Below are 24,642 nucleotides of genomic sequence, written 5' to 3' on the forward strand. Positions count from 1 at the left end.
TCACATCCCGGCCCGGCCGGCGCTGCTTCGCGGCTCCGCGGCTGCGGCGGCGGCTCCGGCGGCGGCGGCGATAGAGGAGCGGGAGGCGGGACCGGGCGGGGCGGGGGCGGGACCGGCTCGGCCCCCCCGGCACCGGCGGCGGCACCGCCCCGGCGGGATGGAGCCCGCACCCCCCGGGGGATCCCCGGGGCTGCCCCGCCGCCTGCCCCGCAGCGTCCCGGGAGACCCCTGAGCTGGCTAATAGACACCCGTGGGGAGCTCGGAGCTGCCCTATAAAAACACCTGGAGAGCCTGGGCTGCCTCACAGCGCTTTTGGGGAGCCCAGAGGTGCCCCCCAACATGCCCGGGGAACTCAGAGCTGTCCCACAGCTGACTGGGGGGCCCAGAGCTGCCCCTTGGCATCCTTGGTAACCGAGGTAACTGGTTTAAATCCCAGGTAACCCAGGGCCGCCCCACAGCATCCCCAGGTAGCCCAGCACGTGTCCTCAGGGATTCTGGGCTCAGCTCCACATATGTCCTGCAGAGCCCAGCAGAAACGAGCCATCTCAGGGCCTCTGGCACTCTGTGGGGGGCTGCAGCACGGGGAGAGTCTGGGTGCACTTGGCTGTGGGTCCCAAGGATACGTCCCTGCACAAGCCTTTTCTGGGGGCCTTTTGGTTCGCTGTGGGCTTTCCAAGGGGTTTTCCATGCAGTGTTGCCACAGCAGTGTGGGTCATCGAGGTTACTGCCCAGCAAAGTGAGTGATGGGAAGGTTGGGGCTCCCATTTTGGGAAAGACCACGGCTGTGTTGAGGGGGTTTAGGCATCTCTGCAAAGCCAAGGTGGGGGGACAGTGGGAACAGCAGCAAAAAAACCTGTTTGTTCAGGGCAGGGTTACAGGATTTCTCTGGAATTGGGAACCTGGCTCGTTTTTGGGCCAAGCAGGATCAGGGCACGGGAGGGACGGAGTGCCTGGTGGTGCCAGGACTGGGGTGCTGCTCCCATCTCCAAACCCCTTGTTTGCTGAAATCCTGAGCTCCTGGAGCCCCTCTGCCGTGCACCCCCGCCCGCCCCCGAGCTGTCAGCTCCTTACATAAGGTTGCGGCTACGCCCGAGATATCACAGGGAAAGCTTGGAAACAGGAGGCGAAAGGTAATGGGGAAGCACAACCCCCCCAAAGCGTATTTTTAGGCTTTGCCTGATGGCTCCATTTCACAGGCAAAACGTTGAGGCTCAAGGCCACACCCTGCACTGGTTTGAGGAGGGGGTGACCTCCCTGCTGCCCTCTGCGAGGGGTTTTGGGGTGGTTGGTCCCCTGGAGAGGAGGGGACGCCTCTTCCAGCAAGAGGGATTCTGTATTCCTGGTTTGAGTGTGGATTTTTGAGCTGGATCCTGGCTTTTCCCTCTGGGGTTCTGTGTTTCACAGGCTGCCTCACCGTGGCGGGCAGCCACTGCCATCTACAGCCAGTGGGTTGTGGCCCTTCCCGGCACTGGGACAACCAAGGACCCGCTTTTCCTCAGACTCCAGCCGGCAGGTTGTGCCACAGAGCCAGAACGGCCTTCGGACACTGCCCGGCTGGTCTGGTTAATGTTTAACGAGGAAACAACCCGGTTCTGTGTTAAATTCAGCCTTTCCTGCCACTCGATGGGAAACTATTTCTTTTTATCCGTGCCGGGGGGATGTGAACAGCTCTGCCTGCCCTCAGGCATCGGAAGGAGCAAGGGGGTCTCCCCACAAATCCCAGGGGCTGCTTCAGTCCTGGGGTTTTTGATTGTTCCTACTGGAGGCTCCCCCACCCCCAGGAGTGTTTCTCTAATTGCCCTCCTCAGCAAATGTTAATTGCTTTGGGTCCATTAACCCTCTTGGGTGCAGGGACTATACAGGATTTATGGCAAAACGGGGGAGTAAGGGAAGGGAATTTTCCTTTTCTGTGTTAGTTTGGGGGTTTGGTACTGCCTGTGTCACAAGGAGACAGCAGTGACTGTGCTGTCCTCAGTGGGGGGACAGGCTCCCACCCCCTCACCCAACCTCCATCACGGCATGTCCACCCCAGGGAGCACAACCCCGTCACCCCCAGGGAATGATCCGAGACAAACACACTTTTCATCCTATTTTATTGCTTTACATTCTGTTTTCCATCCCAGCTCAAGCCAAGCACAGCCATCAGCCATGGTGTTCTCACCTCCCCATCCTCATGTCCTGGTGTCACAAACCCTTTTTTGGGGGGATCACAGAATTCCCCATGTTCACACACCCCCCATATGAGTTCTCCAACAGACTCCCCTGCTCCATCGGAGCCGTGTGGCAGCATCACAGGAATTCTGCAGCTGCTGAGAACCCTTAAACCATCTTATTTTTGTTTCCCCCACGTTTTTATCAGCAAGGCAAGAGACCACAGGCTCAGCAACCATGACACAAACCCTGAGAGTCCAAATCTTAAACAGAAGAGCTGCATCTCCCACCGAGCACCTCACCCTTTGCCTCCAGAGCACAACATGATGCACGTGATCAGCTGCACAATCACCTTTTCAGACCCAGATCTGTCAAAGCACCCGCTCCCTCAAGCTCCCTCCCCTTCCCCAAAATCCACCTCCCAAAGCAGCAAGGCGACAAGAACCCCTTTGCAAGAGACAGCTTTAAGTGCCAAGAAACTTCCCCCCCTCCCAAGAACCACAAACAAATTAACTGTTGTACAAGGGAACCACCCTGCTGATGCCCTGCCTGCAGATGGGGCACTTTTTGGGTTCGGGGAGAGCCTGGTAGCACTCGTGACAGGAGCAGACGTGGCCACACTCCAGGAAGACGCAGGATTTGGTGCTGCTCAGGCAGACCACGCAGGCATTTTTGAGGGTGTCCCCGCCCTCGGCGTTCATCAGGCGCTCCTGGGCCTGCCGGAATTCCTCCTGCATCTGCTTGAGGTGCTGCCTCTCCCGGTGGTGCCGGTACTGCTTCCGCAGGAGGAAGAAGAGGACGGCGCAGGTGGCGGCACCGAAAACCACGGTCAGGATTTTCCAGAAGCGGGCACTGGACTCCTGTTTCTGCAGCAGGGAGTCGAAATCCACGGCGCTCAGGTAGTAGGGCATGCCCTGCTTCGGGGGCTGCAGCTTGATGGTGGCGTTGTCCAGCACCAGCTCTCCCACCCCGGTCAGCGCCGTGCCCACCTTGAGCATCTGCTCCGTCTCCTGGATGCCCTTGGGGCGCTCCCCGCTGATGTAGTGGCCGATGACGTCGGTGAAGGACTGGACAGAGGGGTGGAATTTCTCATACACCGTCTCCAGGCTGAGCTCGGCCGCCTCCAGAGGCTTCACCACCCGCACGGTGACGCCAGCGCCGTCCTCGGCGGGCACCAGCTCGAAGGGGGTGGTGTTGGTTCTCTGGTGGATGATCTTCTCGTAGTCATTCCTTAGGAAGAAGGGGGGAAAGTGAACCTGCTTCCCCTCACCCCAAGGGACGGCTGGGTTTTGGGGACTGACAGCTGGGGACTGACTCCGCCTTAAGCAGAGTTTATTTGATGGGGCACCTTCCCCCTCGTGGCACTGTCCAGCCGTGCACAAGGCCCTTCCACCCTCACAGAGCTCCCACAAGTAGTGTGGGCTCCCACCATCACTGGGGGAGGGTTGTGTCCCACCTAATCCCCTCCCTGTGGCTGTCACAAACCACCCTGTGAGGAGAAGCACCACCTGCCACACGCCCCAGTTTGATAGATGTTATCAAGTGGCTCATCAAAGGGCATCACCAAGCTCTTGTTTCAGCAGCTCTGGTGGGCCAGGTAGCTCTGGGACCCTCCTCAGGTCCCCTGGGTGCAGGTTCACCCAAATCCAACTGATTTCTGCTCTGAAAGTGGGGTTTTTTGGGAAATACCATCCTCCATAACAAGATAGGGCTGATCAATGCTCTGCCCACGTTGGGTTACTCAGTGTGCTCTTAAGACCCTCCATGAGCTCTGAAAGCCCTAAAAATTAGCCAAACATGCCCTGTTTTGGCAGCTGTCACTGGGGGGGCCACTGTGGGGTCCAGCTCTGAGGCACCTGGTCACTCTGGCCACACCTGAGTATGTCAGACTGGCCACACCATTACAGGGTGTCAGACCCCCAGAGGGCACCTCAGGTGGACTGGGAGGAGACCATTTGTGGGCACCAGGCACGTACCAGAGGTGGGTGGTTCTGTTCCACACCATCTTGTGCTCCTGCAGCGTCAGCCTCTGAACCACCCCCTTGCAGTTCTCCACAAACTGGCTGCTCAGGGTCTCCTTCACCGACCTCACCACACCTGGAAGGGAAATCCCAGGGGCAAGTGAGTGGCTTGTTAAAACAAAAAAAAAAAAGAGGGACTTTGGAAAAGGGCCTGGAGCGACAAGACACAGGGAATGGCTTCCCACTGCCAGAGGGCATTGTTAGATGGGATAGTGGGAAGGAATCCTTCCCTGAGAGGGTGGAGAAGCTCTGGCATAGGCTGCCCAGGGAAGCTGTGGCTGCCCCATCCCTGCAAGTGTCCAAGGCCAGGTTGGAGCAACCTGGGCTGGTGGAAGGTGTCTCTGCCCATGGCAAGGGGTAGAACTGGATGAGCTTTAAGGTCCCTTCCAACCCAAACCATTCCACGATTGTCAGATGGAGCAGAAGGGCTGAGAGCCCGTGTTTTGCCTGACAGGAGTCAGTGGCTGCTTGTCGGGAGAAAGATGAACTCATGGGCACAGAACGAGGGGCTAGGAATGAAATCCCCAAAGCGAGGAGCAGCTGCGGGGGGGGGGGAAGGGGGGCACTGTGCCCCCACCCCTTATTTGGGGCTCCGCTTCAGGCCCTGCCCCTACCTTCTATAACCGCATAGGGCACACAGCGCCCGGGAGCCTCCAGCAGCACCGACCGCAGATCTCCGTCCAGCTGGACCCTCCTGGCGCCCTGCGGGGAGCAAACAGAGGCCGCGGCTCAGCCGGCGCGACCAGGCCGCGGCCTACGGGCCGGGCCCGTGCGCTCCCCCGCCGCACCCCTCGCACCCACCTCGAGCCCGCGGGCCACGCGGGCCTTCTGCCGGTACACGGAGTAGAGCAGGGCGGTGATGGCGGTGCTGGCGGCCAACAGCGCGGCCTGTGCGGCCGAGGGCCGCCCGCTGCCCTCCATAGCCTCCGGGCCCCGCGTTACCACGGCAACCACCGGCGCGCGGTGATGACGTCAGGAGCGGCGCTCTAGCAGCGGCGGCGCTGCCATAGAGACGCGCGGTCCGCCAAGGCCGGGCGGGGGGCGCGGGGACCCCCCAAAGCTTTGTTGGGGGGCCGGGGGAGCACAAAATACCCACACACACAGGGTATATGTGGGGGAGGCGGTCAGATCCTGGCCCCATGCGGCTTTAGGGGGCTAAACCCCAGCCTTAGGGATTCGTGGGGTCGGGATGGGTCCCACCCCCCCACCCCAGCGTTTTTGGGGGAGACATCAAGGTCCAGCGCACAAGATCCTAAAAAGGGATTATTTCAAATCACACCCATCTTTTAGGATCTTGATAGCTGGACCCAAATCCTGACACCCCCAGGGTGCTGGGGGGAGCATCCCTAGTGCCCCCCCGTCCTTCCCCATCCCACCCCAGGGGTCTTGGGGGGACATCAATCCCCAGTCCCACAATCCTAAGGGGGGGATTAGCCCAAGAACCAGTCATCCCTTAGGATTTTGGTAGCTGGCTCCAAATCCCGACACCCCCAGGGTGCTGAGGGGACCACCCTCACCGTGCTTGGTTGATGAGGGGCAGCCCAAATCCCACCACCCTACAAAACTTGGGGGCAGGCCAGACCAAAGTGTGTCCCCCCTGGGCTGTGAGGGGGGTATGCCCCCAAATTCCAGCCCTATAGCACCTTGAGGGGGGGGTTATGCCCCATCACTGGGCTGTGGGGCACCAGCACCCCGTGAACACCCCCAGAGCAAGGGCTCAGCCTCGGGACGCACCCCCAGCCCCATTTTGCAAGGTCCTTCTCCCCATCCCATGCAGGGCCACGTAAGGGTGGCAGGTCCCTGCCAGCCTTGTTGGGGGGGGCACACAAGACCCTTCCCTGCCCCACCTATCTCCTTGCCATTGCTTATTCTGAGAAAGCAGTAAAAGGGGAAGAAAAATAAAAAAAATAGTAATTTTCGGTAAATTGTTAGTCTTCAGAGCCTTGGTGCTGATTTTGGGGTGGGCATGAGGGGGCTGCAGGCAAGGCCACACTCTCCAGTGGGGGTCCAAGGGGCCAAACCCCCCTTCCAGCTGCCTGACGCAGGCGGCACAGCCGCCCCCCCAGCTCTATATTTAAAAAATCGAGTTGCCATGGCTACGCAGAGCAGCTCTCCCCAGCCCTCGGTTCCGCAGGGAGGGTGCAGAAAGCCCCTCCTCGGCTTCCTTTTCAGGGGGTAAATTCAATATAAACCCCCCAAAATCGGCTTGGTGCCGAGCTTAACTCTTCCTCTGCTGTTCTCCAGCGTCCGGGCGAGACACAGGCGCCATCACACCGCAGAAAACACACATTAATTTTATTATTATTGTAATTATTATTATTATGGCCACTGCAGAGGAGGAGGCACGAGAGCAGGTTCATGTGCGGGGCTGAAGGGGTGCAAACCCACACCCGCCCCGCAGCGCGTCTTCCTTGTAAGGGAGCCGCCGTCTTGTCCGGATTCGCCCCCGAGGAGCGTCCCAACACCGGCTTGGGGGCGCGGGGATGGCACCCGACCCCTGAACGGGGGGTCTCAGCACAGCGGGTGCCGTGGGCCGCGCAGGCTGCACCCCCTCATGTCGCTGGCCAGCCGCAGCACGGCGGCTCTGCCGGGGTCCCCCAGAGGCGCCCCGGGGCCGAAGGCCTCGTCCTCGTCCTCCTCCAGGATGGAGCTGAGGCGCGGGGCGCAGCGGGCCCGCTCGGCGGGCGGGCGGTAGGGACACTTGGTGTTGAGCAGCCGCCGCAGGGGCACCAAGGGCACGATGGCGTCGCCCAGGAGCTGCTGCTGGACGTGGCGGAAATCGCTCTGCCTCTTGAGCCGCTTGAACTCGTTGAAGGCCGAGGCCGAGGTCTGGTAGAGCAGCAGGGCCATGGCGCGCGCCTTGTCGGCCTTGGAGACCAGCACGGCGTGGCAGCGCAGCACCACGGCCTTGTTCTTCACCTGGTGCCGGTACACCCAGGCGAACACCTTGGGGTGCCGGCGGTCGGCGGCGCAGTAGGTGATGCGGTGCAGCAGGTACGCGTGGCCCGGCCGCCGCGCCCCCTTCTCGCTCGGCGTCATCCGGATGCCTTGCGGCCCCAGCGTCAGCTTCATCTTGGCCCCGCCGGCGCCCGCCTCGCTCTTCGCCCAGATCTTGCCCACCGCCTCCTCGGTGCAGCCCTCGCCCTTGGCGTGCAGGGTCACGGCGTTGCCCAGGTACCGCACCGTGTATGTCGGGTCCTCCTTGTTGAGCTCCACTTTCTGGCGCTTCCCGCGGAAGACGCTGCCCAGCCGCTCCAAGGGACACTCGGGCAGAAGGTCCGGGCAGGAGCGCAGGAACCCGGCCAGCAGCGCCGCGTAGCTCAGCCCCGGCCCCAGGCTCTTGCCTTTGCACTTACGTTCATTTTCCACCAGCACGAACTTGCTCCGGCGCCACGGCAGCATCTCCGCTCCGGCCTCTCACGGCTCCGCTAATCCCGGATCAGAAACAGCCCCCCCGCCCCCCGCCACCCCAACCCGCAAAATCTGAATGGGGGGTGTCCCCACACGCACACCCCGCCCAGAGGGTGAAGCCCCTACCCCGGGATGCAGCTGCCGTGTCTCCCCGATGCCGTGCGGTCCAGGGAGGATGCGGGGATGCTCGGCCGAGGAGCCGCCGCGCTCCGGCTGCCGCCTGCGCCTGATGCTGCTGCGGGAGCGGCTCTCCGTGGGCTGCTCCACCTCCCCGAGCACGCGGGGAGCCGCCGGTGAACGTCCCCCACCGGCTCCTTGGATGCGCGCTCGCTCCCTGCTCCGGCAGGGATACAGAGGTGGGGGTGAAATAACACCCTCTCTTCATGCAGCAGCCAGACCCTCCTAAATGCCAAAATTCCCTGATTTCTAATCCCGGAGAGGACGATTTTAGGGAGGGTCAGATGATGGTTTCTGACCCTGGCATGAGAAAATGGATTTTTTCCCCCCCAGATCTGTTGCCGGGATTTGAGGATCCTGCAGGTTTGCTGGCATTTTTTTTCCCTCCAAACCACCTCCCCTCCGCTTTTTGCCTGGTTTTCCCAAGCCAGCCAGACTTTCTTGCTGCTCCTCTTCCTTTTGGACTGAGCTGGCTTTTAACCTGTTGCTTTTATCTCTGGCCAAGGCCCCAGGACAACTTCCCTCCAGGGAACACGAAGTGTTATTTCCCCCCCTGAGGGAGATCTTTGGGGATCGCTGTGATATTTCAGTCCTGCATCAGAATCTGAAGCTGCTCAGGATTCAGCTGCTTTGGCTCAAACCCTGATTTCCACCTTTTTTTTTTGCTATCTGGGGCTTCTTACAGATGCAGCAGGGAGACCCCCCAGGCTTGGGGATGCTCCAGCTGCTTTGAGATGGAAAAATAGCGAGGAGAAAGGAGGAGAAATTACACTGGGTACCCCCACTTTTAGCCCATTTGGGGAGGTAAACCAGAGCAGGGTGTTGCAGGGAGCAGGAAGCCATTTCCCAGCAGCTTCCCAGATTTTCTACGGTTTGAGTGAAGCAAACACAACCTTAAAATAGCTGCTTTGCAGGCAGACAGCACCAGCCCTGCTCTTCTCACTGCCACGGCCTCGACAGCCTCGGAGGTTTTCACAGCCAAAATAATAAAAAATGCATGAATTTGTCTGTTTTTCAGCTTTTCTGCTGCAAACATGCGGGGTGTGGTTTGATCCCGGTGCAAGGATGGTTTTGGGAGGGTGGCAGTTAGGGAATTAGTGCAAATTAGGAAGGTTTCCATCCATGCCAGCCTCTGTCCCTCATTACTTCTGCTGTCACCCTCACTGACAGAGGTAAGGACTCTTTAATTGCTCGGTGTTCATATTGACAGGGCAAGTTTAAACCCTTCCCAAAAGCTCTTTTATTTGTACATCCCACATTATTTAGTGAGGGGTCCCCCTGCTCTGATCTGCTCCCACAGTGTCTCCCCTCAGCTGCTCTGGGACTGGTTTTCCCTTTTTCTCCCTGTTTTTGGGGTAATGGGGATTGGAGTGGGGGCACAGGAGAATCTGTGGCTCATTTTATAGGGGAAAACAACCTGGATTTGCACTTTGAAAGCTGAGAAAAAGGATTCAGGGCTGTCAATCCCTCCTCTCACTGCCTGTTGCCTTGACTGACTGCCCTTGCAAGTACCCGGCTGTCATCATTACGTTCCAGAGTGAACAAGCACCCACACAGTGTGAGGAAAGTGGGTTTCCTGGTTATTCTCTGGACAATACGGATCCCAGCTTTGGTTTCTTGGGGTGCCTGTGGTGGTCTCACTGCCCCATGCTCCCTTTTCAGCTCCCAGAGTTTCTGTGCCAACAGAAGCCACTGCCAATTTGGATGCCGCTTCTCAGCAGTGACCCAGGACCAAGATTTGCTGGCATAACCTGCAGGTAAGGTCAAAATCCTCCCAAAATCCAGCAAACCGGACAAAAATCCCAGTGATACATCCCTGGGGGCTGTGACACCCGGCCTTGCAGATAGAAAGTGGGGCAGGAAGCTCCTCAGGCCAGGGGGAAAATAGAGAAATCTTTAATTAAAAAGCAATTTGCTGATCACCCAGGAGCCCTTTTACCCTGCCAGGGGCGATTCCCATGGAAGCACCAGCAGATCTGAATTTGGGCTCCAGCATAAGGGCATCCCAAAAGGGACTTTCACCACCTGTGTCTTCAGCCAGATTTCCCTGCTGCCTGTAGTTAAAAGTCCTGGGGAAATGTGATATATATAGATATTATTTTTAATTCTTTCAATCAAATTAATTTATTTCTTTTGATCTCAATGATCAGGAGCTGTTGTTCCTGCCCCCCAGGAATGACTTAATGACATTTTCCTCTGGAGTCACAGAACCAGTTTTGAACTGGGAAGGGAAAAAACCTGCGAGACAGCAGCGGAAAAATGCTCTGCCGGGACAGGGAAAGGAGGAAATAGAAAACAAAACCCAGGATAAATTGGAAAAAATGAGACAGCAGGCAGGGAGGGGATGTGGGACTCCCCGAGAGTGATGCTTTGGGGGCCAGGGCTGTCCCTAGGGATGCTTCCTGGGGTTTGGCTGTGCGCCGGGGCGTTATCCCGGAGTCCCGGCCAGCCTATTTTCCAGGCAAGGAAATATTTAACTGCGGCGTCAGCGGGCAGGGCAGGCGGGTGCAGGCATGGAGGGCGGCCGGCAGTGCCCAGCCCCCGCTGTGCCCCCGGGCCAGCCCCAGGGTGACCGTCTCCAGCTCCTGCTGCGCCGCAGCCGGGAGGCCAAAAACTGTGCCTACTGCCCCTACAGCCGCTTCCCGGTGGGAGCTGCGCTGCTCACGGCTGGTGGGGAGATCTTCTCCGGTAAGTCGTGGCCCTAAGACCCCCCACCCTGGGATTTTTGGGAGCCCCCAGCGACCTTTTGGAAGCGCACGGGGGGTGTAGCGGGGTCATCCCGGGGTGTTGGTGCTGTGTGTCCTTCCCCCGCTGCCTCTTGGCAGCCGCCAGCCCGGAGCGAGCCAGAGATCGCGGTGGATGGGGAAGTGCTGAAATAAATGAGGGAAGCAGGGAAACTGTCTTTTCTTTGCAAATTCCCCTAAAAAAAAACAAAAAAAAAAATTGGAAAAAACTTCCCCGGTGGGGTTTGGGGTGGCTGGTGCCGGGGGTTTTCCCCACAGGGTGCAACGTGGAGAATGCCTGCTACAGCCTGGGGATGTGTGCTGAGCGAGCTGCCATCCAAAAAGCCATCTCGGAGGGGCACACCAGCTTCAAAGCCATGGCCATTGCCAGGTAAGGGTGCTCCGAGAGCTGGGACAGGGAAGGACGGGATGGGGGGATAGCAGGAAAACCTCCAGTGCACCCCGTGGGCAGATTCTGCTGCAGCAGCCCCAGCGTTTGGGGCGGAAAGAAAGTTTTTGCTTGTTTTTTTTGGAGGAATTAGGGGGGAAATCTGCTGTAGCTCCGTATTTATCGGTGCATGAAGGTCTTCTGCAGGTGTTCCCCCCTCCTCTGACTTTGGGACTGAGCTCTGTGCCCTTCTCCTTTGGCAGTGACATGGGCGACTTCATCACACCCTGCGGCGCCTGCAGACAAGTGATGAGAGAGGTGATGGCTCTTGTGGGGGCTTTGTGTCTCACCTCCTGACCCCAGACACCACCCCCTGACCCCAGACAAGATCCCTTGACCCCAGACATCATTCCCTGGCCCCAGGCATCTCCCCCTAAAACACCCAGAGGTGCCAAGGGGGGTGCAACCCCCTATCCCCAGCCCCAGGGTGGCTCCAGGCTCCTCAAATTGCATTATCCGGTGGGAAAGGGATATTCCTCCCTGTTCCATGTGAGTGGGTGCTTGGTGGGAATCCAGTAGCTCGCCCTTCCCAGAGGGTTTTGTTCCTCCAGGTGCAGAGTTTGGCCCTGGAGTCGTTGCTCCACCTCTGGCAAGCCTGAAAACAGGGGTTTTCCGGGAAAAGCTGAGATTCTCACAGATCCCATCCCTCTCTCACTTCCCTCCTCCCTGCAGGCACCCCAGCACCCACAGCCTGGTTTTGGGTGGTTAATATTTAATGGTTGTGGGGCTTGGCTCGAGGGCGGGATTCAGGAAGTTTGGAGGCACCGGGGCTCACCCTGGGGGGTAAAAACACAGGATCTGAGCCCAAAATATCCTCTAAGGGGGTGATGCTGACAAGCCAACCCAAAATCCATGCAATAGAGGGAGATGCTCCCTCTGAACCTAGAAATAAAGGATTATAGGAGTAATTTGGGGAAGAAGTGCAGGTTCTTCTCCCTTCTCCTTCTTCTCCCTCATCAGGCTCTTCTCCCCACTCTTCTCCTCCAGTTTGGCACGGATTGGGATGTCTACCTGACCAAAGCAGATGGCACCTACATTGTCAAGAGGCTGGAGGAGCTGCTGCCGCTCTCCTTTGGCCCTGAGGACCTGAAGAAGGTGTGACCACCATGGCCACCACCATCCTTTGCCCCTGGGGCAGCAGAGGAGGATGGTTTTCCTCAATTTCCTCGGTGTGTAAGCGGCTTTTTGGGGAAGGCACAGTTGGAAATGTATTTGTGGTGCTGAGTTACCTGTTCCTTTCATCTTCTGATTCAGTGTTGATTCACAGACACTGGCTCCACCTCCCCCTGAGGAAACAACAGAATCAAATCATAGAAATTCCCTGTTATTAGTAAAAAAATGTCCAGATATCCCTGTAGCCAAGAAAGGAGTTGAGTTTGATGCATGGCTCAAGTTTGGGCTTGTTGATACAGAAACAACTCCTAAATAATGCAAAATCATTGCTTGGGAAAATTCTGGATTCTTCAGCTCTGAAGAGAGGTGAAAGCCAAAAGGAAAAGTTCCATCAGCCCCAGCAGTAATTAATGAGCCAGTCCAGATTAGGTGGATTGCTGGAATAGGATGGTTATTGCACTGAGCTTGTCCTTTGCTCGTTTCTCTCCAGCTTGTTTTCCTTGCTTTTGTTCCATTTATGAGGGAGAAGAGAATGAAGAATTTTTGATTGCTTCTGCAGGGTTTTGTGCCTCCAGAGTAGTGCCATTTGCTGACTGTACTATTGATTTAATTATGCACAATGACAAATGAATGTGTGATATTTCCCAACCAGTGCTGGGTTGGGCATTTCGGCCCATGCCCAAGTCAAATAAAAGCTGTTCTGGTTTATATCCTGCAGTAGCAAGTGATGGAACACTGGGATTGGGGTCCCTGGGCTGTCCTGCTGCCAGGCAGGGCCAGGGGGTGGTGGATGTGACATGGGAACATCATGAGGTTCAACCTTAGAGCCCCTTCATGTGCCTTAAGGGGGACTTATAATAAAGATATAATAAAGATGAGGGCAGACTTTTTAGCAGGTCTTTTAAAGGGACAGTGGTTTTAAACTAAAAGAGGGTTGATTTAGATGTAAGGAAGAAGCTTTTTACAATGAGGGTGGGGAGGCCCTAGCACAAGTTGCCCAGAGAAGCTGTGGCTGCCTCATCCCTGGAAGTGTCCAAGGCCAGGTTGGACAGGGCCTGGAGCAACCTGGGCTAGTGGAAGGTGTCCCTGCCCATGGCTGGGGGTGGGATAAGATGGGCTTTAAGGTCCCTCCCAACCCAAACCGTTCCATGATCCTGTGATTCTGTGCTGTGCCCAGATCAGTGCTGTGCCCTGCTCCATGCCCTGCCAAGCACAAGGCACACCCAGCTGTGCCCTGCTCCGTGCCCTGCATTGCACAGGGCTGTACCTTGGCTGCACTCTGCTCCGTGTCCTGCTCCCTGCCCTGCTCTGTGTCCTGCTCCATGTCCTGCTCCCTGCCCTGCTCCCTGCCCTGCTCCCTGCCCTGCTCCATGTCCTGCTCCATGTCCTGCTCCCTGCCCTGCCCCATACTCCACTTCATGCCCCATTCCATGCCCCACTCAATGTCCCACTTCATGCCCTCCCATTCCATACCCTATTCCATGCCCCACTCCATACCCCATTCCCTGCCCCATTCCCTGTCCCATTCCATGCCCCATCCCATACCCTATTCCATGCCCCACTCCATCCCACATTCCCTGCCCCATTCCCTGTCCCATTCCATGTCCCATTCCTTGCCCTATTCCATGCCCTATTCTGTGCCTCATTCCCTGCCCCAGTCCCTGTCTCATTCCATACCCCATTCCATGCCCCATTCCCTGGCCCACTCTATGCCCCACTCCATACCCCATTCTCTGTCCCACTCCATGCCCCACTCCATACCCCATTCCATACCCCACTCCATACCCCATTCCATACCCCACTCCATGCCCCATTCCATACCCTAACTCCATACGCCATTCCATACTCCACTCCATGCCCCACTCCATACCCCATTCCCTGTCCCACTCCATACCCTATTGCCTGTCCCACTCCATGCCCCATTCCCTGTCCCATTCCCTGTCCCGTTCCCTTCCCCACTCCAAGCCCCATTCCCTGTCCCACTCCATGTCCCATTCCTTGCCCTATTCCATGCCCTATTCTATGCCTCATTCTCCGCCCCAGTCCCTATCCCATTCCATACCCCATTCCATACCTCACTCCATGCCTCATTCCACGTCCCATTCCCTGCCCCATTCCCTTCCCCTCTCCTTGCCCCATTCCCTTCCCCTCTCCATTCCCCATTCCCTTCCCTTCTTCATTCCCCATCCCATTCCCCATTCCCCGTTCCGTTCCATACCCCATTCCCTTTCCCCCCATCCCCGTCCCGTGCCCTCTGTGGGCGTGGCCTCGCACTGACAGTGGGCGTGGTCTCAGGGCGTGTCCTCCCTCCCCATTGGCCCCGCTCCCCCCTGTCCCCGCCCCCCGGCCCCGCCCCTCGCTCCCTCAGGCCGCCATGGCGGTTCGGCTGCTCCTGGCCCGGGCCCTGCGGCTGCTGCCGCGGTGCCGCCCGCCCTGCGCCCCCCGTGTCCACCCCCGCGCCGACCTCCGCACCGACCCCCGCGCCGACCCCTGCACCGGCCTCCGCGCCGCCCCGCCGGCCTCGCCATGGCGGCCGTGGCTGTCCTGGCTACCGGCCGCCGGCCGCCTTCTCCTGCGCGGCCCTGCGGGCGGACTGGCGGCCGTGGCGCGGCGGGGGCCCGGCGGGGCCTGCCTGGCGCTGGCCATGGCGCTGGGGCTGGTGGAGCCGCGCCTAGAGGAGCAGCGACGGGCCGAGGCGGCGTGCCGGCATATCCAGGTGGGGAGGGGGCGGCGGCGGCGCCCGCAGGCCCGGGGATCCCGCTGGGGAGCGCCTGGGGCGCCCTCCGTGAAGGGAGGGGGGCACTGCTGGGGGAGCCCCTCAGACACCCCTCATGAAGGGAATGGAGGGACCTTGTTTTAGGGAGACCCTCAGAAACGCCTCGTGAAGGGCACAGAGGGTTCCTACTTTGAGGAGTCCCCCCAGGCACCCCCCATGAAGGGGAAGGGGGTCCTTACTTTGGGGAGCACCTTAGACACCCCTCATAAAGGCGAGGGGGGGATCCCGCTTTGGGGAACCCCGCAGACACCCTCCATAAAGGGGAGGGGAGGGTCGCTGCAGTGGGGAGCACCCCACAAACACAGCTCCCCATCTTCCCCCGGGGAGGTTGGAGGGTGCAGCTGTGAGCAGCCCTCAGGCACATCCCCAAAGGTGGGAACTGCCGGGAGAAGCCCCACACGCACCTCTTCCTTCCCCAGATTAGGGTCCTGGAGAAGCCTCTTGCTCAGCAGCCCCTCGACACCCTAAAGCAGGTACTGGTGGGTCATCACGGTGGGGAGCCCCTCACTCCCTCTGCCCCCACAAAGGGAGTGGGTCAGGGCCCTGCTGGTGGGGGTCTCGTGTCCCAGGACACTGGTGTTGATGTTCAGGTTTGTCACCTCTCCCTGAGACAGACGGGGACCCCACAGTGCTGGGCCAGGCTGTGCTGGCAGGGCTCTGGTGACGGATGGTGCCGAACATATTTCCTGGGTAAAAATAGACCTTTGGTGCCCAGAGCCACCTGTCACTTGCTCCACTGGCTGGCAGACACACTCCTGTGGAGGTTCTGCCTTTCCCTGAAGTTTCTCAGGATGCTTTCTCTCCCCTGCTCTTACCAGGTAGTTCCATTTGCTGTCCCTGAATCTGTGTCTGTTTGTCCCATGACACATCCCTGAGGTGGCCACCACCACGTTGGGGCTGTAGGGAAGTGCACTGGTTTGTATCAGTGCAGGTGACAATTGGGGCGCCACCAGAACTGTGCTTAAACTCCAGAACAGCCTCCTGTGTGTTGTCTTCTCACATCTCTTGATTTCCTCCCCCAACTCCCTCCCGTCACGGATTCACTGTTCCTTGACCTAACCAATCCTTGTACTTGGCTGCCAGAAAAGCTCAGGGCATTGTTTTTCCTGTTGTTGCTCTTATTTGCGTTTTCTTTTAAATGCTGTTTGCCTGATGTATTTATGGAGAGTAAGGAAAATGTAATAGTGCATCTCTTTTTAGAAGTATTCAGTTAGACTTGTCTTTACACAATCACAGAATCATGGAATGGTTTTGGATGAAGGGACCTTAAAGCTCTTCTCATTCTACCCCCTGCTGTGGGCAGGGACACTTTCCACTATCCCAGGTTGCTCCAAGCCCCATCCCACCTGGCCTTGAACACTTCCAGGGATGGGGCAGCCACAGCTTCTCTGGGCAAAATATATTTATACTCTAGATTGGCAAATGAATCTCCCTCCCCATTCCTTTTTGTCCCTCAGAAGGGGCACCTTTGGAAAAGACTATTTTAGGAGTAGATTGTTCCAGACAAAAATACACGGTCTGCAAATTATTTTCCTCCTGGATACAGTGATTTGAGCCCAGTGCCTAGAGCCTGATTGTGCCTTTCAGGTTGACCAACCCAACAGGATGTGTAATACCACCTAAATACCAAGTTCTCACTCGCTGGGAAGTCTGGAATAACTGAGCGTGTTTTTCTGTTCTTATTCCTTTCAGACAGTGTTTGTTGGGAAGAACAAGCCTCAGAAAGATCCCCTGAGCTCCTTCCGCTGGCAGGGCTTCAAGCTGGAGGAATATCTCATCGGCCAACCCATCGGGAAGGGCTGCAGTGCCGCCGTGTACGAAGCAGCTATTCCTTTCTCTCCCAATCCTCGGGAATGTGCGGAGAGCAGCCATCTCCCAGCCATGCAGCAGGATCACGGCTCGGCTTCCCAGGCAGCTGAAGAGGAGCCTGTAGTGAAACACCAACCGAAAGGGGCTTTTCCCTTAGCTATCAAAATGATGTGGAATATTTCGGTAAGGAGTCAGCTCTGAGTTCCTGTGTCTGTCGCTGGGGAATTCTGGCTGGAATGTTTAATACTGGAGTGTTGAAAGTGCTAATTATGGAGTGCAGGATGAGCGTGTCACAACAAAGCTGTTGATAGGTGACACTGGAGATGTGGAGTGTTAGGAAGGAGTCCCATAGCGAGGTAATTAGCGTTCATCATCCTCTGGAACCGGCACTGAGAGCTCCTGCTGCTGGAGTTGTTGGGTATGGAGGGAATGTTTTGGGAAGAAAAGGTTTTCTGAAACTGGCTCTGATGGAAAGGTCTAAGAATGGGAAAACCTGTGATTTAGGAATTGGTGTTCTGTCAGTGTCAGCACAGAGATGGGGTTTCTTCCTGAAGAGTCACAGGGTAGGCAGTAACCTTCCTGCTGGGTCCCCTTGCCATCAGGTGACTGGCCAAGATCTGCTCCAGAGTTTCTCACCTCATATGACTGGTGATCCAACCCCTCAGTGTGGCTATTCCACATGAAAAAAAATCCACAGGGCTTTCCCTGTTGAAGAGGTTTAGTGGCACTTGATGTGACAAGTGGATATTCCAAGAGAATCTTCCAAAATGCCAAAATCTGGAATCCACTGGGCTCCAGAAGTACCCTGGTGCTTAGCTGTGGGCTTTTCCACTTGGGTTTGGGAGTTGAAAGTGAGTGTGAAGGTGTAGCTTGGAGCACTGACAGTCAAGGGTGCATTTGAAGTGACAAACAGATTTTTTCTTGCTGCATCCCTTGGTGAAATCTTTAAGTACTTAATTGCCTTCCCTGATTTTCAAGAGAGGGCAGCCCCTGGAATTTTGTCTCAGTGGATCCAGCTCCAGACACAGTGCCAGCATAAGGATTGTCTGCTTTTAGCCTGCAGTGGATGATTTTGGAGCTTAAACCAACGTGGGGTGTGGTTGTTGTTGCAGGCTGGTTCCTCAAGTGAAGCCATCCTCGATGCCATGGGCCGAGAGCTCGTTCCAGCCACTGGAGTTGCTTTATCCGGGGAATACGGAGCCGTCTCTGGCCGCAGGTATGGACATTATGGAAATGGGGATGGTTCTCAAATGGTGATGGACTGATTCTATCCATGGATTAATTTTGCAGCAATATGCACTGTTAAGAAGGTGGCCAGAGCTTTCTAGAATAGTTCCTGAAAGGAGATAAACCCAGGGATTATTAAGTTTGGTGTGCAGGGAATATCCACAGCTAACCTTTGTGATCCAAAGGGTGTTGGAAGGGCATGCCAATATTTTGGGAGCATTTGGGGTCCTTCCAGGGGTCTGGTGGGTGGCTGTGGCCAGGCACTTCCTGCCCAATGCCTTAGTTTGTCTGTGTGTGAAATGTGTTGGTCTCTGCTGAGTCAAAGGCTGGAGGAGCCACTGATTAAAGATCATTTAAATATGCACCGTGGTGCTTTTTAATTGCAGAAATACATACCTGCAGTAGGTAACAGTTTGAGTGTGTTAAACATCAAATGATTTCACTGTAATACAATTTGACTGTGAGATTTGAGAACTGGTTTGGTGTAAAGTGGGTGCTGGGCAGGGAGGTTGAAACTGGGTTAGTGCAGGGAAACCAGTGAGAAGGAAAATGGAAATTACTCAGTTCCCACTCTTTCACCTGAGTGGGAAGTGAACAAGCAGCATGAAGGTGGAAAATCTCATGGAAACTTTTAAATTACCTTGAGTTAGCTATCTTTTTGTTCAAAAATATGTCTTTTTGTTCCATTTGAAACAATGGAGTCTACAGCCCAGATTGCCTGATTTAAATTTCAAATCCATCCCGGCTGCCAATACAAATGAATAATGAATGCTGTGCCCTGTGTGGCTGGCTGGGAATGCAACAGAGCAGCCAAAGGGGTATTTGACATTCAGAGGATGAGAGATCTGTGTTGCAGATGCAGACAGGTAACCTGCTTTTCATTGTAGCGAGAGCTTCCTGCCTGTGCCATAAAATAGAGGGTCTAAATCAATACTTCTGGTGTGAGGTTTACCTTATTTTGTGTCTAACAAAGTAATTGTGTTTGGATTTTTTCCTCTAGAGCTGTTGTAGCTCTTTTCGAATGGAAGAGCAGCCTCTGACTGGCTCTGACCTTGTTAGCAGTGTGGAAGGTTTTGTAGGGCTTGAGTAAAATGAAAGGCTGAGTGTTATGTGTGAGGGTTTCTATCAAAGCTTCATTTGCAGCGTAGGTTAAGCCCCTGATTTTCCTGTGTGGCCATGGAATATAGGGAAATCCAGTTACAGGAGAGCCCCTGTGAAGCCTTGGCTGGCTCAGTTTGCTGTGGTAGATTCTGAAATCTAGAAAAGGTACTTGAAGCTGCTGTGGTGGATCCACTCGAGCTGCAGGTGCTCTGCATCCACCTTGGAAATGCTGGGCCAGAGGTGCTACTTGGGAAATGGGTCATGAGGGCTGAGAAGCTGCTGCCCATGTTCTTCCTCACTGAATGAATTCAGGATGTGAATGTCTGACTATTTGCTTAACGTGCAGTCCTGTAATCCACGCTGTGCAGCTTTAATCTCTCTCTGATGAGGTTTCCAGTGCAGAATAAATGTGTTTGCTCGCTGCTGTGGAACCCCTTGGTGGGGAGGATGTGCCATATTAATGGAAAGTAATTCCAGAAATAACAGCAACATGTCTGTGATCCATCAGAACTGACCAGGAGACTGATGCAGTCTGTGGTGTCTCTCCTTCCACGCAGAAAACCCATCCTTGGGAGGAAGAAGTTGCAACCCCATCCAAATATAATCCAAGTGATCCGAGCATTCACATCCTCTGTCCCTTTGCTGCCTGGAGCCTTTGCTGACTATCCCGACATGCTTCCATTGAGCCTGAATCCCAGAGGGATCGGTCACAGCCGGACGCTCTTCTTGGTGATGAAGAAGTAGGTGGAGAGAATCTGGTTAACGTGACTTGGGTACTCTGTGCTCCGCAGGCCCCTGCAAAGCTTGGGCCTGGGCTGCTGCCAAAGAGCAGTATATGCTCTTGGAAATGCCTCCCAGTACTGTTCCAAGTCCTTCAGATTCTAACTCTGCTTCCACAATGAACACAAACTGTTCTTTTTAATAATTACCCCAAATTAAAGTAAGAAATGTGGAGTTTGTCCCCATTCACCTGCCCTCCTAAGCCTGAACTTCACCCTTAGTCTGAGCATGCTGCTAGAGATGGAGTAGAATCAGCAATGAGATGAGCCAACACTGAGGTTGAACTGCCAGTGATAAGCTTCCAGGATGCTAATTCCCAGTTTTTCCTTGTTCTGCCTAGTTACCCTTGCACACTGCGCCAGTATCTGCGGGAGAACACTCCGGACGTTCGCCTCTCCACAATGATGATTTTACAGCTCTTGGAAGGCGTGGACCATCTTGTTCGACATGGGATAGCACACAGAGACCTCAAGTCTGACAACATCCTGGTTGAATTCGATTCTGGTGCGTAGATCCCTGAGGATAAATGCCAATTAACTTGCAGAAGGGATACAGTCGTGTAGGTATTCCGGGAAGTCTCACCCAGCTGCGTGCATGGGGGGAAAAAGCATCAAACCCTTTGAAGAATCTCAGGTTTAACTTTTAGCTTGGTATTTGGTGTCACTGCAGCAGTGGGGAAGTCATGGATCCTGTCTGTGCATGAGGTTTTGGATCATTAACATGGACACAGAGTATTGCTGAGGTGATGCATTGCATGAGCACAGCCAGTGTTCACTGGAGCATCTGATAACGCCACATTTGGGATGCTACAGGTGCCTTTGCTTCAGGCTGTTGGCTCTGTCATCTCTCCCAGGCCAAACTGCACAGAGAGCCTCTTGAAATCTTACTCCATAGCCAGGTTAATTCTGCTGCACCCTGGGATGATGAAACATGGGTTGGGAGCAAGAGGAATTGACTGTTACGACCAAAAGCATCTTTTTCATAGGCTTGTTCTGTCAGCCTCTAACGGAGATTTTAATTACCTGAGCTCATTTTCAGTGTGATTGAGATTTAAATGGGCAGGAAGCAATAGCAGGCAGGTCTGTGTAATTAGGAGTAGAAGAATTAGCTTGAAGAGTATCAGGGAGAGACAGAGAGTACGGGAATGCACCTTGCCTTCCCTGAGAGAGGGCGCACGATATGGAGGATTCCCTCTTCCCGAGGGCTCAGGATTTAGAATCATAGAATGGCCTGGGTTGGATGGGACCTTAAAGCTCACCTCATTCCAACCCCCCTGCCATTGGCAGGGATACCTCCCCCTAGACCAGGTTGCTCTGTTGAATCAACTATCTGGATGAGGTATGGGAGTGCACCCTCAGTCAGTTTGCAGAGGACACCAAGCTGGGTGTTGATGTGATGTGTTCAGTGCAGCCATGTCCTCCCAAGCAGAACCCTAACTCTGCCAGCCCTGTGTTGTTCACAGCTGGCTGCCCCTGGCTGGTCATCACCGACTTTGGCTGCTGTCTGGCAGATGAAAAAGTTGGCCTGAGGCTGCCTTTCACCAGCTCCTACGTGGATCGGGGTGGCAACGGCTGCCTTATGGCACCAGAGGTGAGTCCCTCTGAAGTGGTGGTTTGTGGTGCTGGTTTTCTGCTTGTCCTGCTGTCGGGACTAAAAGTTCTGGCGGCATAGAAGGTCCATGTCCTAACTTAAGTTAGGCTTGGTGAAGCCTGAGCTGAGCACTGTCCAACAGACACCTTGAGCTCTAACAGGTGAAATGTAATCAGTTGGTGTCTTTCCCCCCAAAATTTACTCTTCAGTCTTTATTCAGGCCCCTTCTTGTGTAACTATAAAGAATTATATGCAGCAGTCCTCGTGTTGCAACAGTGGTTTTTGGCTGAAGTTCAAGGCGGTTGTGAAATTATTTGCAGTTCCTTATTATTTCTCTGATGATAACCCTAATAAAAGCCAAGACACCCTTAACTGCCTGCTGGACCTGGAGCACCTTGCTGTGGTGTCGGTTGTTCATCTCCATGTCTCCTGTCTCCATAATTCCAGCAGGAAATAGCCCTTGGGACTCAGAGAATGCCAGTCAGTGGCAACTTAGGTGCAATGTCCAAACTCCTCCCAGTATCCCAGTGGGCTGAGCAGTGCCAGAGGCTTATTTCATGCCAATGGGGAATATTTACACTGGAGATCTCCATGGAACCCACCTTTGGTTTCAGTCTTTCAGTTTATTACGGGAAAAATGCTGATTTGACCATTGAAAATCAAATTTGAGCACAGAGGCCACACTCGGGCTGTTTATTTGAGCATCCCCCTCTCTGTGGCAGGTGATCACAGCGTCACCTGGCCCAGGCACAGTGATCAACTACAGTAAAGCCGATGCTTGGGCTGTTGGAGCGATCGCCTACGAAATCCTGGGCCAGGCCAATCCTTTCTATGGCCACGGGGACTCGACTCTGGAAAGCAGAAGTTACCAGGAGGACCAGCTGCCGCTCCTGCCTGATCACGTGCCCCTCGAGGTGAAGCAAGTGATAAAGATGCTGCTTCAGAGGGATCCCAACAAGGTAAGACACCGTTGTCTTCAAGATATGCCCTTTGGGAGTGCCATTTGTGGATTGTTTTGCCTTGGGGGACTGCGAGTGCAGGAGTTGATCCAGATCTCACTGCAGCCTCCATAAGGGTCAAATCTAAACAAAAAGTCTTTGCTGAGGGACAGTGGTGCTGAATCATTTCAGGGATTTCAGCAGATGTTTGTGTCAGGACTGGACCTAAAATTGGGGGTTTCACTGAGCAGCCTGATATTAATAATCACAAAGAGTTTTTAATTGACAGAGAGTTTTGTCAGTACAGATGCTCTGTGCTGCTGATGTGACTGAGTGCAGAGGGATCAGCTAACCTTCCCCCTCCCTCCTCTTGCAGAGGTTGTCTGCGAGAGTTGCTGCAAACGTGCTTCACCTGAGCCTCTGGGGTGACAGTGTTGTAGCATCCAGGACCCTGAAACCCGACCAGATGATCGCCTGGCTCCTCTGCCAGTCAGCTGCCACCCTGCTCACCATCAGGCTGGTGGATAAAAGCCGGGTAGAAACCAAAATGAAGATGTGCTTTTTGGCAAACCTCGAGTTTGAAGACCTCTGGGCAGCAATATTCCTGTTGCTGGCCTGGAGAAGCCATTCTGGGTGAAAGAACCACCTGGAACACGAGCATTTCAGTTAAATGGCACTTTCTAAAGGCACATAGGAACCTGTCCTTTCTGTCTGCCTGGAATCCTGTAGTGCTTTAGGGAACAAACTGCAGGCCTGTGTTTAAGAGCTTGAGTTTCCTCTAGCAAGTGTTAGCACACCCTGCTTTTCTCCCCCTTCTAGAGGAGATGTCCTTGCTTCCTTACTCTCTGGGTGGGAGGATGTGTGGACCTTGCAGGTGTCCTGAGGTACGTGGTTGGTTTTGCTCCCATTTGGGAATTCTTTCTTGACTTGTGTGTTGAGTGGAGCAGGTTCCCTTTGAGATGGGGTGGGTGGGAGGAGGCACTGTCTGCCTGCACTTTACATGGAAACATCACAATTTTAACACTCTGGGAAAGCTGAGCTGACAAAGGGATGTGCAGTTTCTCTGTTCTTGGGGAAACCAGTGGTGGTCTGAGGCTGCTATTCCTGTGAGCTGCAAAATGACAAGCCTGGAAGCTTCCTGGTGAGGTGCTGCCTGGTAACGTGAGCGTCAGCAGCACTGAGTACCTCACAGTTGTGCGCAGGATAGTGGAGGCACATCATCCTCAAACCCCACTTGCGTCTGTTCTTAACTGTTGTATTTGTGTGGTGATGCTGCTGCAGGGTCCAAGGCTGAGTCAGACTGTCCAGTTAGGGATGGTGCTCCAAACAAAATGAGGCTGAGCAGCAGCACCTGCTTAAAGAGCTTAGTGTGATGCTCTGCTGTTTTACCTGCCTGTTTTTAATTCAGTGAAATAATATCCTTTGGTGGGGAGGACAGGAAACATCAATCTTTAAATAACAACAGCCATGTTTATGAAACATCATTCAATTTTGTGTCTATAAATGTGTTTAGAGAAACTCGGGGACAAAGTTATTTACGCTTGTTGCACAATAAATTGAAGATTAAGCTCTGTGGCTGTGTGGGTTCTCTCAATCCATGGTGTCTTAAACAATCGTTCAGCTCTTTCCAGTGCTGACTGTGGAACACAGTATTTTATTCCAAGTGAGTTTCCCAAAGAGGAATGGATTTTGCTTGTAGATGTGCCCTTTTTGTGCTCTCCTGCATGGTATATCTCTGGCTGCTCCTGCAGTTTCCAGGTGGATGACAGCAATGGCTGATATCCCCAACCATCACATGACAATGTTCTGCCAGGGTCCTGCACAGCATTTCAGTTCAGCAAAGAGGGAATCACAGAAAACTGAGCTCTTTGGGGAAAAAAGTTGCAAAAAAAGACCTTTGTAATATTGATCTGACCCAACCAAAGCGGGTGCTGCTTTTTCATACAATACTGAATTCTTGCAGTGTGTCTTTGCTGCCTTGGGTTTGTGTGTGCTCTCCCGTGAGCTCTGTGCCCAGGTCTGGCAGCGAGGCACATTCCCTGGACACTGCCTTTGGAGCCTTTTGAAGAGTAAATACCATCCCTGTGTAGTGGATCTATGCTCTGAGCCCTCTTTCTGCTGTGAACATCATTCCCATGCCTTTCCCAAGTCTAGTTTCTACATGAGTGGGGAGCAGAATTAGGAGCTGGAGCCATCTGGTTTCAAGCATGTTGGTATTTGTCCAGCCAGGGTTTAATCTGTGCTGGTCAACTCCAGACACTGGAAACTTGCTTGCCCTGGCAATCATTTCATCTCTGTCCTCAAAAAGAGCCTAAAATGCTTGTCCCATAGCTTGTCCCTCTGGTCCTTAAATCCCTGTTAATGCTTCCCCTGTGCT

The 24,642-nt window shown here is 54.8% G+C and overlaps 4 protein-coding genes across 4 annotated transcripts; 2 read left to right on the forward strand and 2 right to left on the reverse strand.

Moving 5' to 3' along the window:
* Positions 1-2,076: 2,076 nt before the first annotated feature.
* Positions 2,077-5,128, reverse strand: MUL1 (mitochondrial E3 ubiquitin protein ligase 1). The gene is made up of 4 exons (XM_027702901.1): positions 4,974-5,128; positions 4,787-4,874; positions 4,128-4,248; positions 2,077-3,381 (listed from the first exon to the last, which is right to left on the reverse strand). Exons 1-4 carry the CDS (start codon positions 5,091-5,093, stop codon positions 2,661-2,663), a joined length of 1,050 nt encoding a protein of 349 aa, XP_027558702.1. The 5' UTR covers positions 5,094-5,128; the 3' UTR covers positions 2,077-2,660.
* A 1,321-nt stretch (positions 5,129-6,449) lies between these two features.
* On the reverse strand, positions 6,450-8,114 carry FAM43B (family with sequence similarity 43 member B). The gene has a single exon (XM_027702905.1). It carries the CDS (start codon positions 7,572-7,574, stop codon positions 6,684-6,686), a length of 891 nt encoding a protein of 296 aa, XP_027558706.1. The 5' UTR covers positions 7,575-8,114; the 3' UTR covers positions 6,450-6,683.
* A 2,112-nt stretch (positions 8,115-10,226) lies between these two features.
* CDA (cytidine deaminase) lies at positions 10,227-12,752 on the forward strand. The gene is made up of 4 exons (XM_027702916.1): positions 10,227-10,448; positions 10,763-10,874; positions 11,135-11,189; positions 11,919-12,752. The coding sequence occupies exons 1-4, from the start codon at positions 10,274-10,276 to the stop codon at positions 12,030-12,032; spliced, it is 456 nt and encodes a 151-aa protein (XP_027558717.1). The 5' UTR covers positions 10,227-10,273; the 3' UTR covers positions 12,033-12,752.
* A 1,652-nt stretch (positions 12,753-14,404) lies between these two features.
* PINK1 (PTEN induced kinase 1) lies at positions 14,405-23,840 on the forward strand. Its single transcript, XM_027702885.1, has 8 exons — positions 14,405-14,760; positions 16,513-16,812; positions 17,742-17,845; positions 19,515-19,697; positions 20,078-20,241; positions 21,200-21,327; positions 22,050-22,286; positions 22,642-23,840. The coding sequence occupies exons 1-8, from the start codon at positions 14,419-14,421 to the stop codon at positions 22,900-22,902; spliced, it is 1,719 nt and encodes a 572-aa protein (XP_027558686.1). The 5' UTR covers positions 14,405-14,418; the 3' UTR covers positions 22,903-23,840.
* The last annotated feature ends 802 nt before the right edge of the window (positions 23,841-24,642 follow it).

Source organism: Neopelma chrysocephalum, unplaced genomic scaffold (genome assembly GCF_003984885.1).
Source record: "Neopelma chrysocephalum unplaced genomic scaffold, ASM398488v2 Primary Assembly neopelma1_200, whole genome shotgun sequence".
In the NCBI taxonomy this organism is placed as follows: Eukaryota; Metazoa; Chordata; class Aves; order Passeriformes; family Pipridae; genus Neopelma; species Neopelma chrysocephalum.

What these genes read in the sequence shown, in the direction of transcription:
- MUL1 (XM_027702901.1), bottom strand. Translation starts at nt 5,093, where the DNA reads ATGGAGGGCAGCGGGCGGCCCTCGGCCGCACAGGCCGCGCTGTTGGCC. An exon ending in GCGTGGCCCGCGGGCTCGAG is followed by an intron (nt 4,875 to 4,973) that starts GTGGGTGCGAGG and finishes TGCTCCCCGCAG; the next exon opens with GGCGCCAGGAGGGTCCAGCT. An exon ending in AACAGAACCACCCACCTCTG is followed by an intron (nt 3,382 to 4,127) that starts GTACGTGCCTGG and finishes CTTCTTCCTAAG; the next exon opens with GAATGACTACGAGAAGATCA.
- FAM43B (XM_027702905.1), bottom strand. Translation starts at nt 7,574, where the DNA reads ATGCTGCCGTGGCGCCGGAGCAAGTTCGTGCTGGTGGAAAATGAACGT.
- CDA (XM_027702916.1), top strand. Translation starts at nt 10,274, where the DNA reads ATGGAGGGCGGCCGGCAGTGCCCAGCCCCCGCTGTGCCCCCGGGCCAG. An exon ending in TGGTGGGGAGATCTTCTCCG is followed by an intron (nt 10,449 to 10,762) that starts GTAAGTCGTGGC and finishes TTTTCCCCACAG; the next exon opens with GGTGCAACGTGGAGAATGCC. An exon ending in GCAGACAAGTGATGAGAGAG is followed by an intron (nt 11,190 to 11,918) that starts GTGATGGCTCTT and finishes CTTCTCCTCCAG; the next exon opens with TTTGGCACGGATTGGGATGT.
- PINK1 (XM_027702885.1), top strand. Translation starts at nt 14,419, where the DNA reads ATGGCGGTTCGGCTGCTCCTGGCCCGGGCCCTGCGGCTGCTGCCGCGG. An exon ending in AAATGATGTGGAATATTTCG is followed by an intron (nt 16,813 to 17,741) that starts GTAAGGAGTCAG and finishes TTGTTGTTGCAG; the next exon opens with GCTGGTTCCTCAAGTGAAGC. An exon ending in CTCTTCTTGGTGATGAAGAA is followed by an intron (nt 19,698 to 20,077) that starts GTAGGTGGAGAG and finishes TGTTCTGCCTAG; the next exon opens with TTACCCTTGCACACTGCGCC.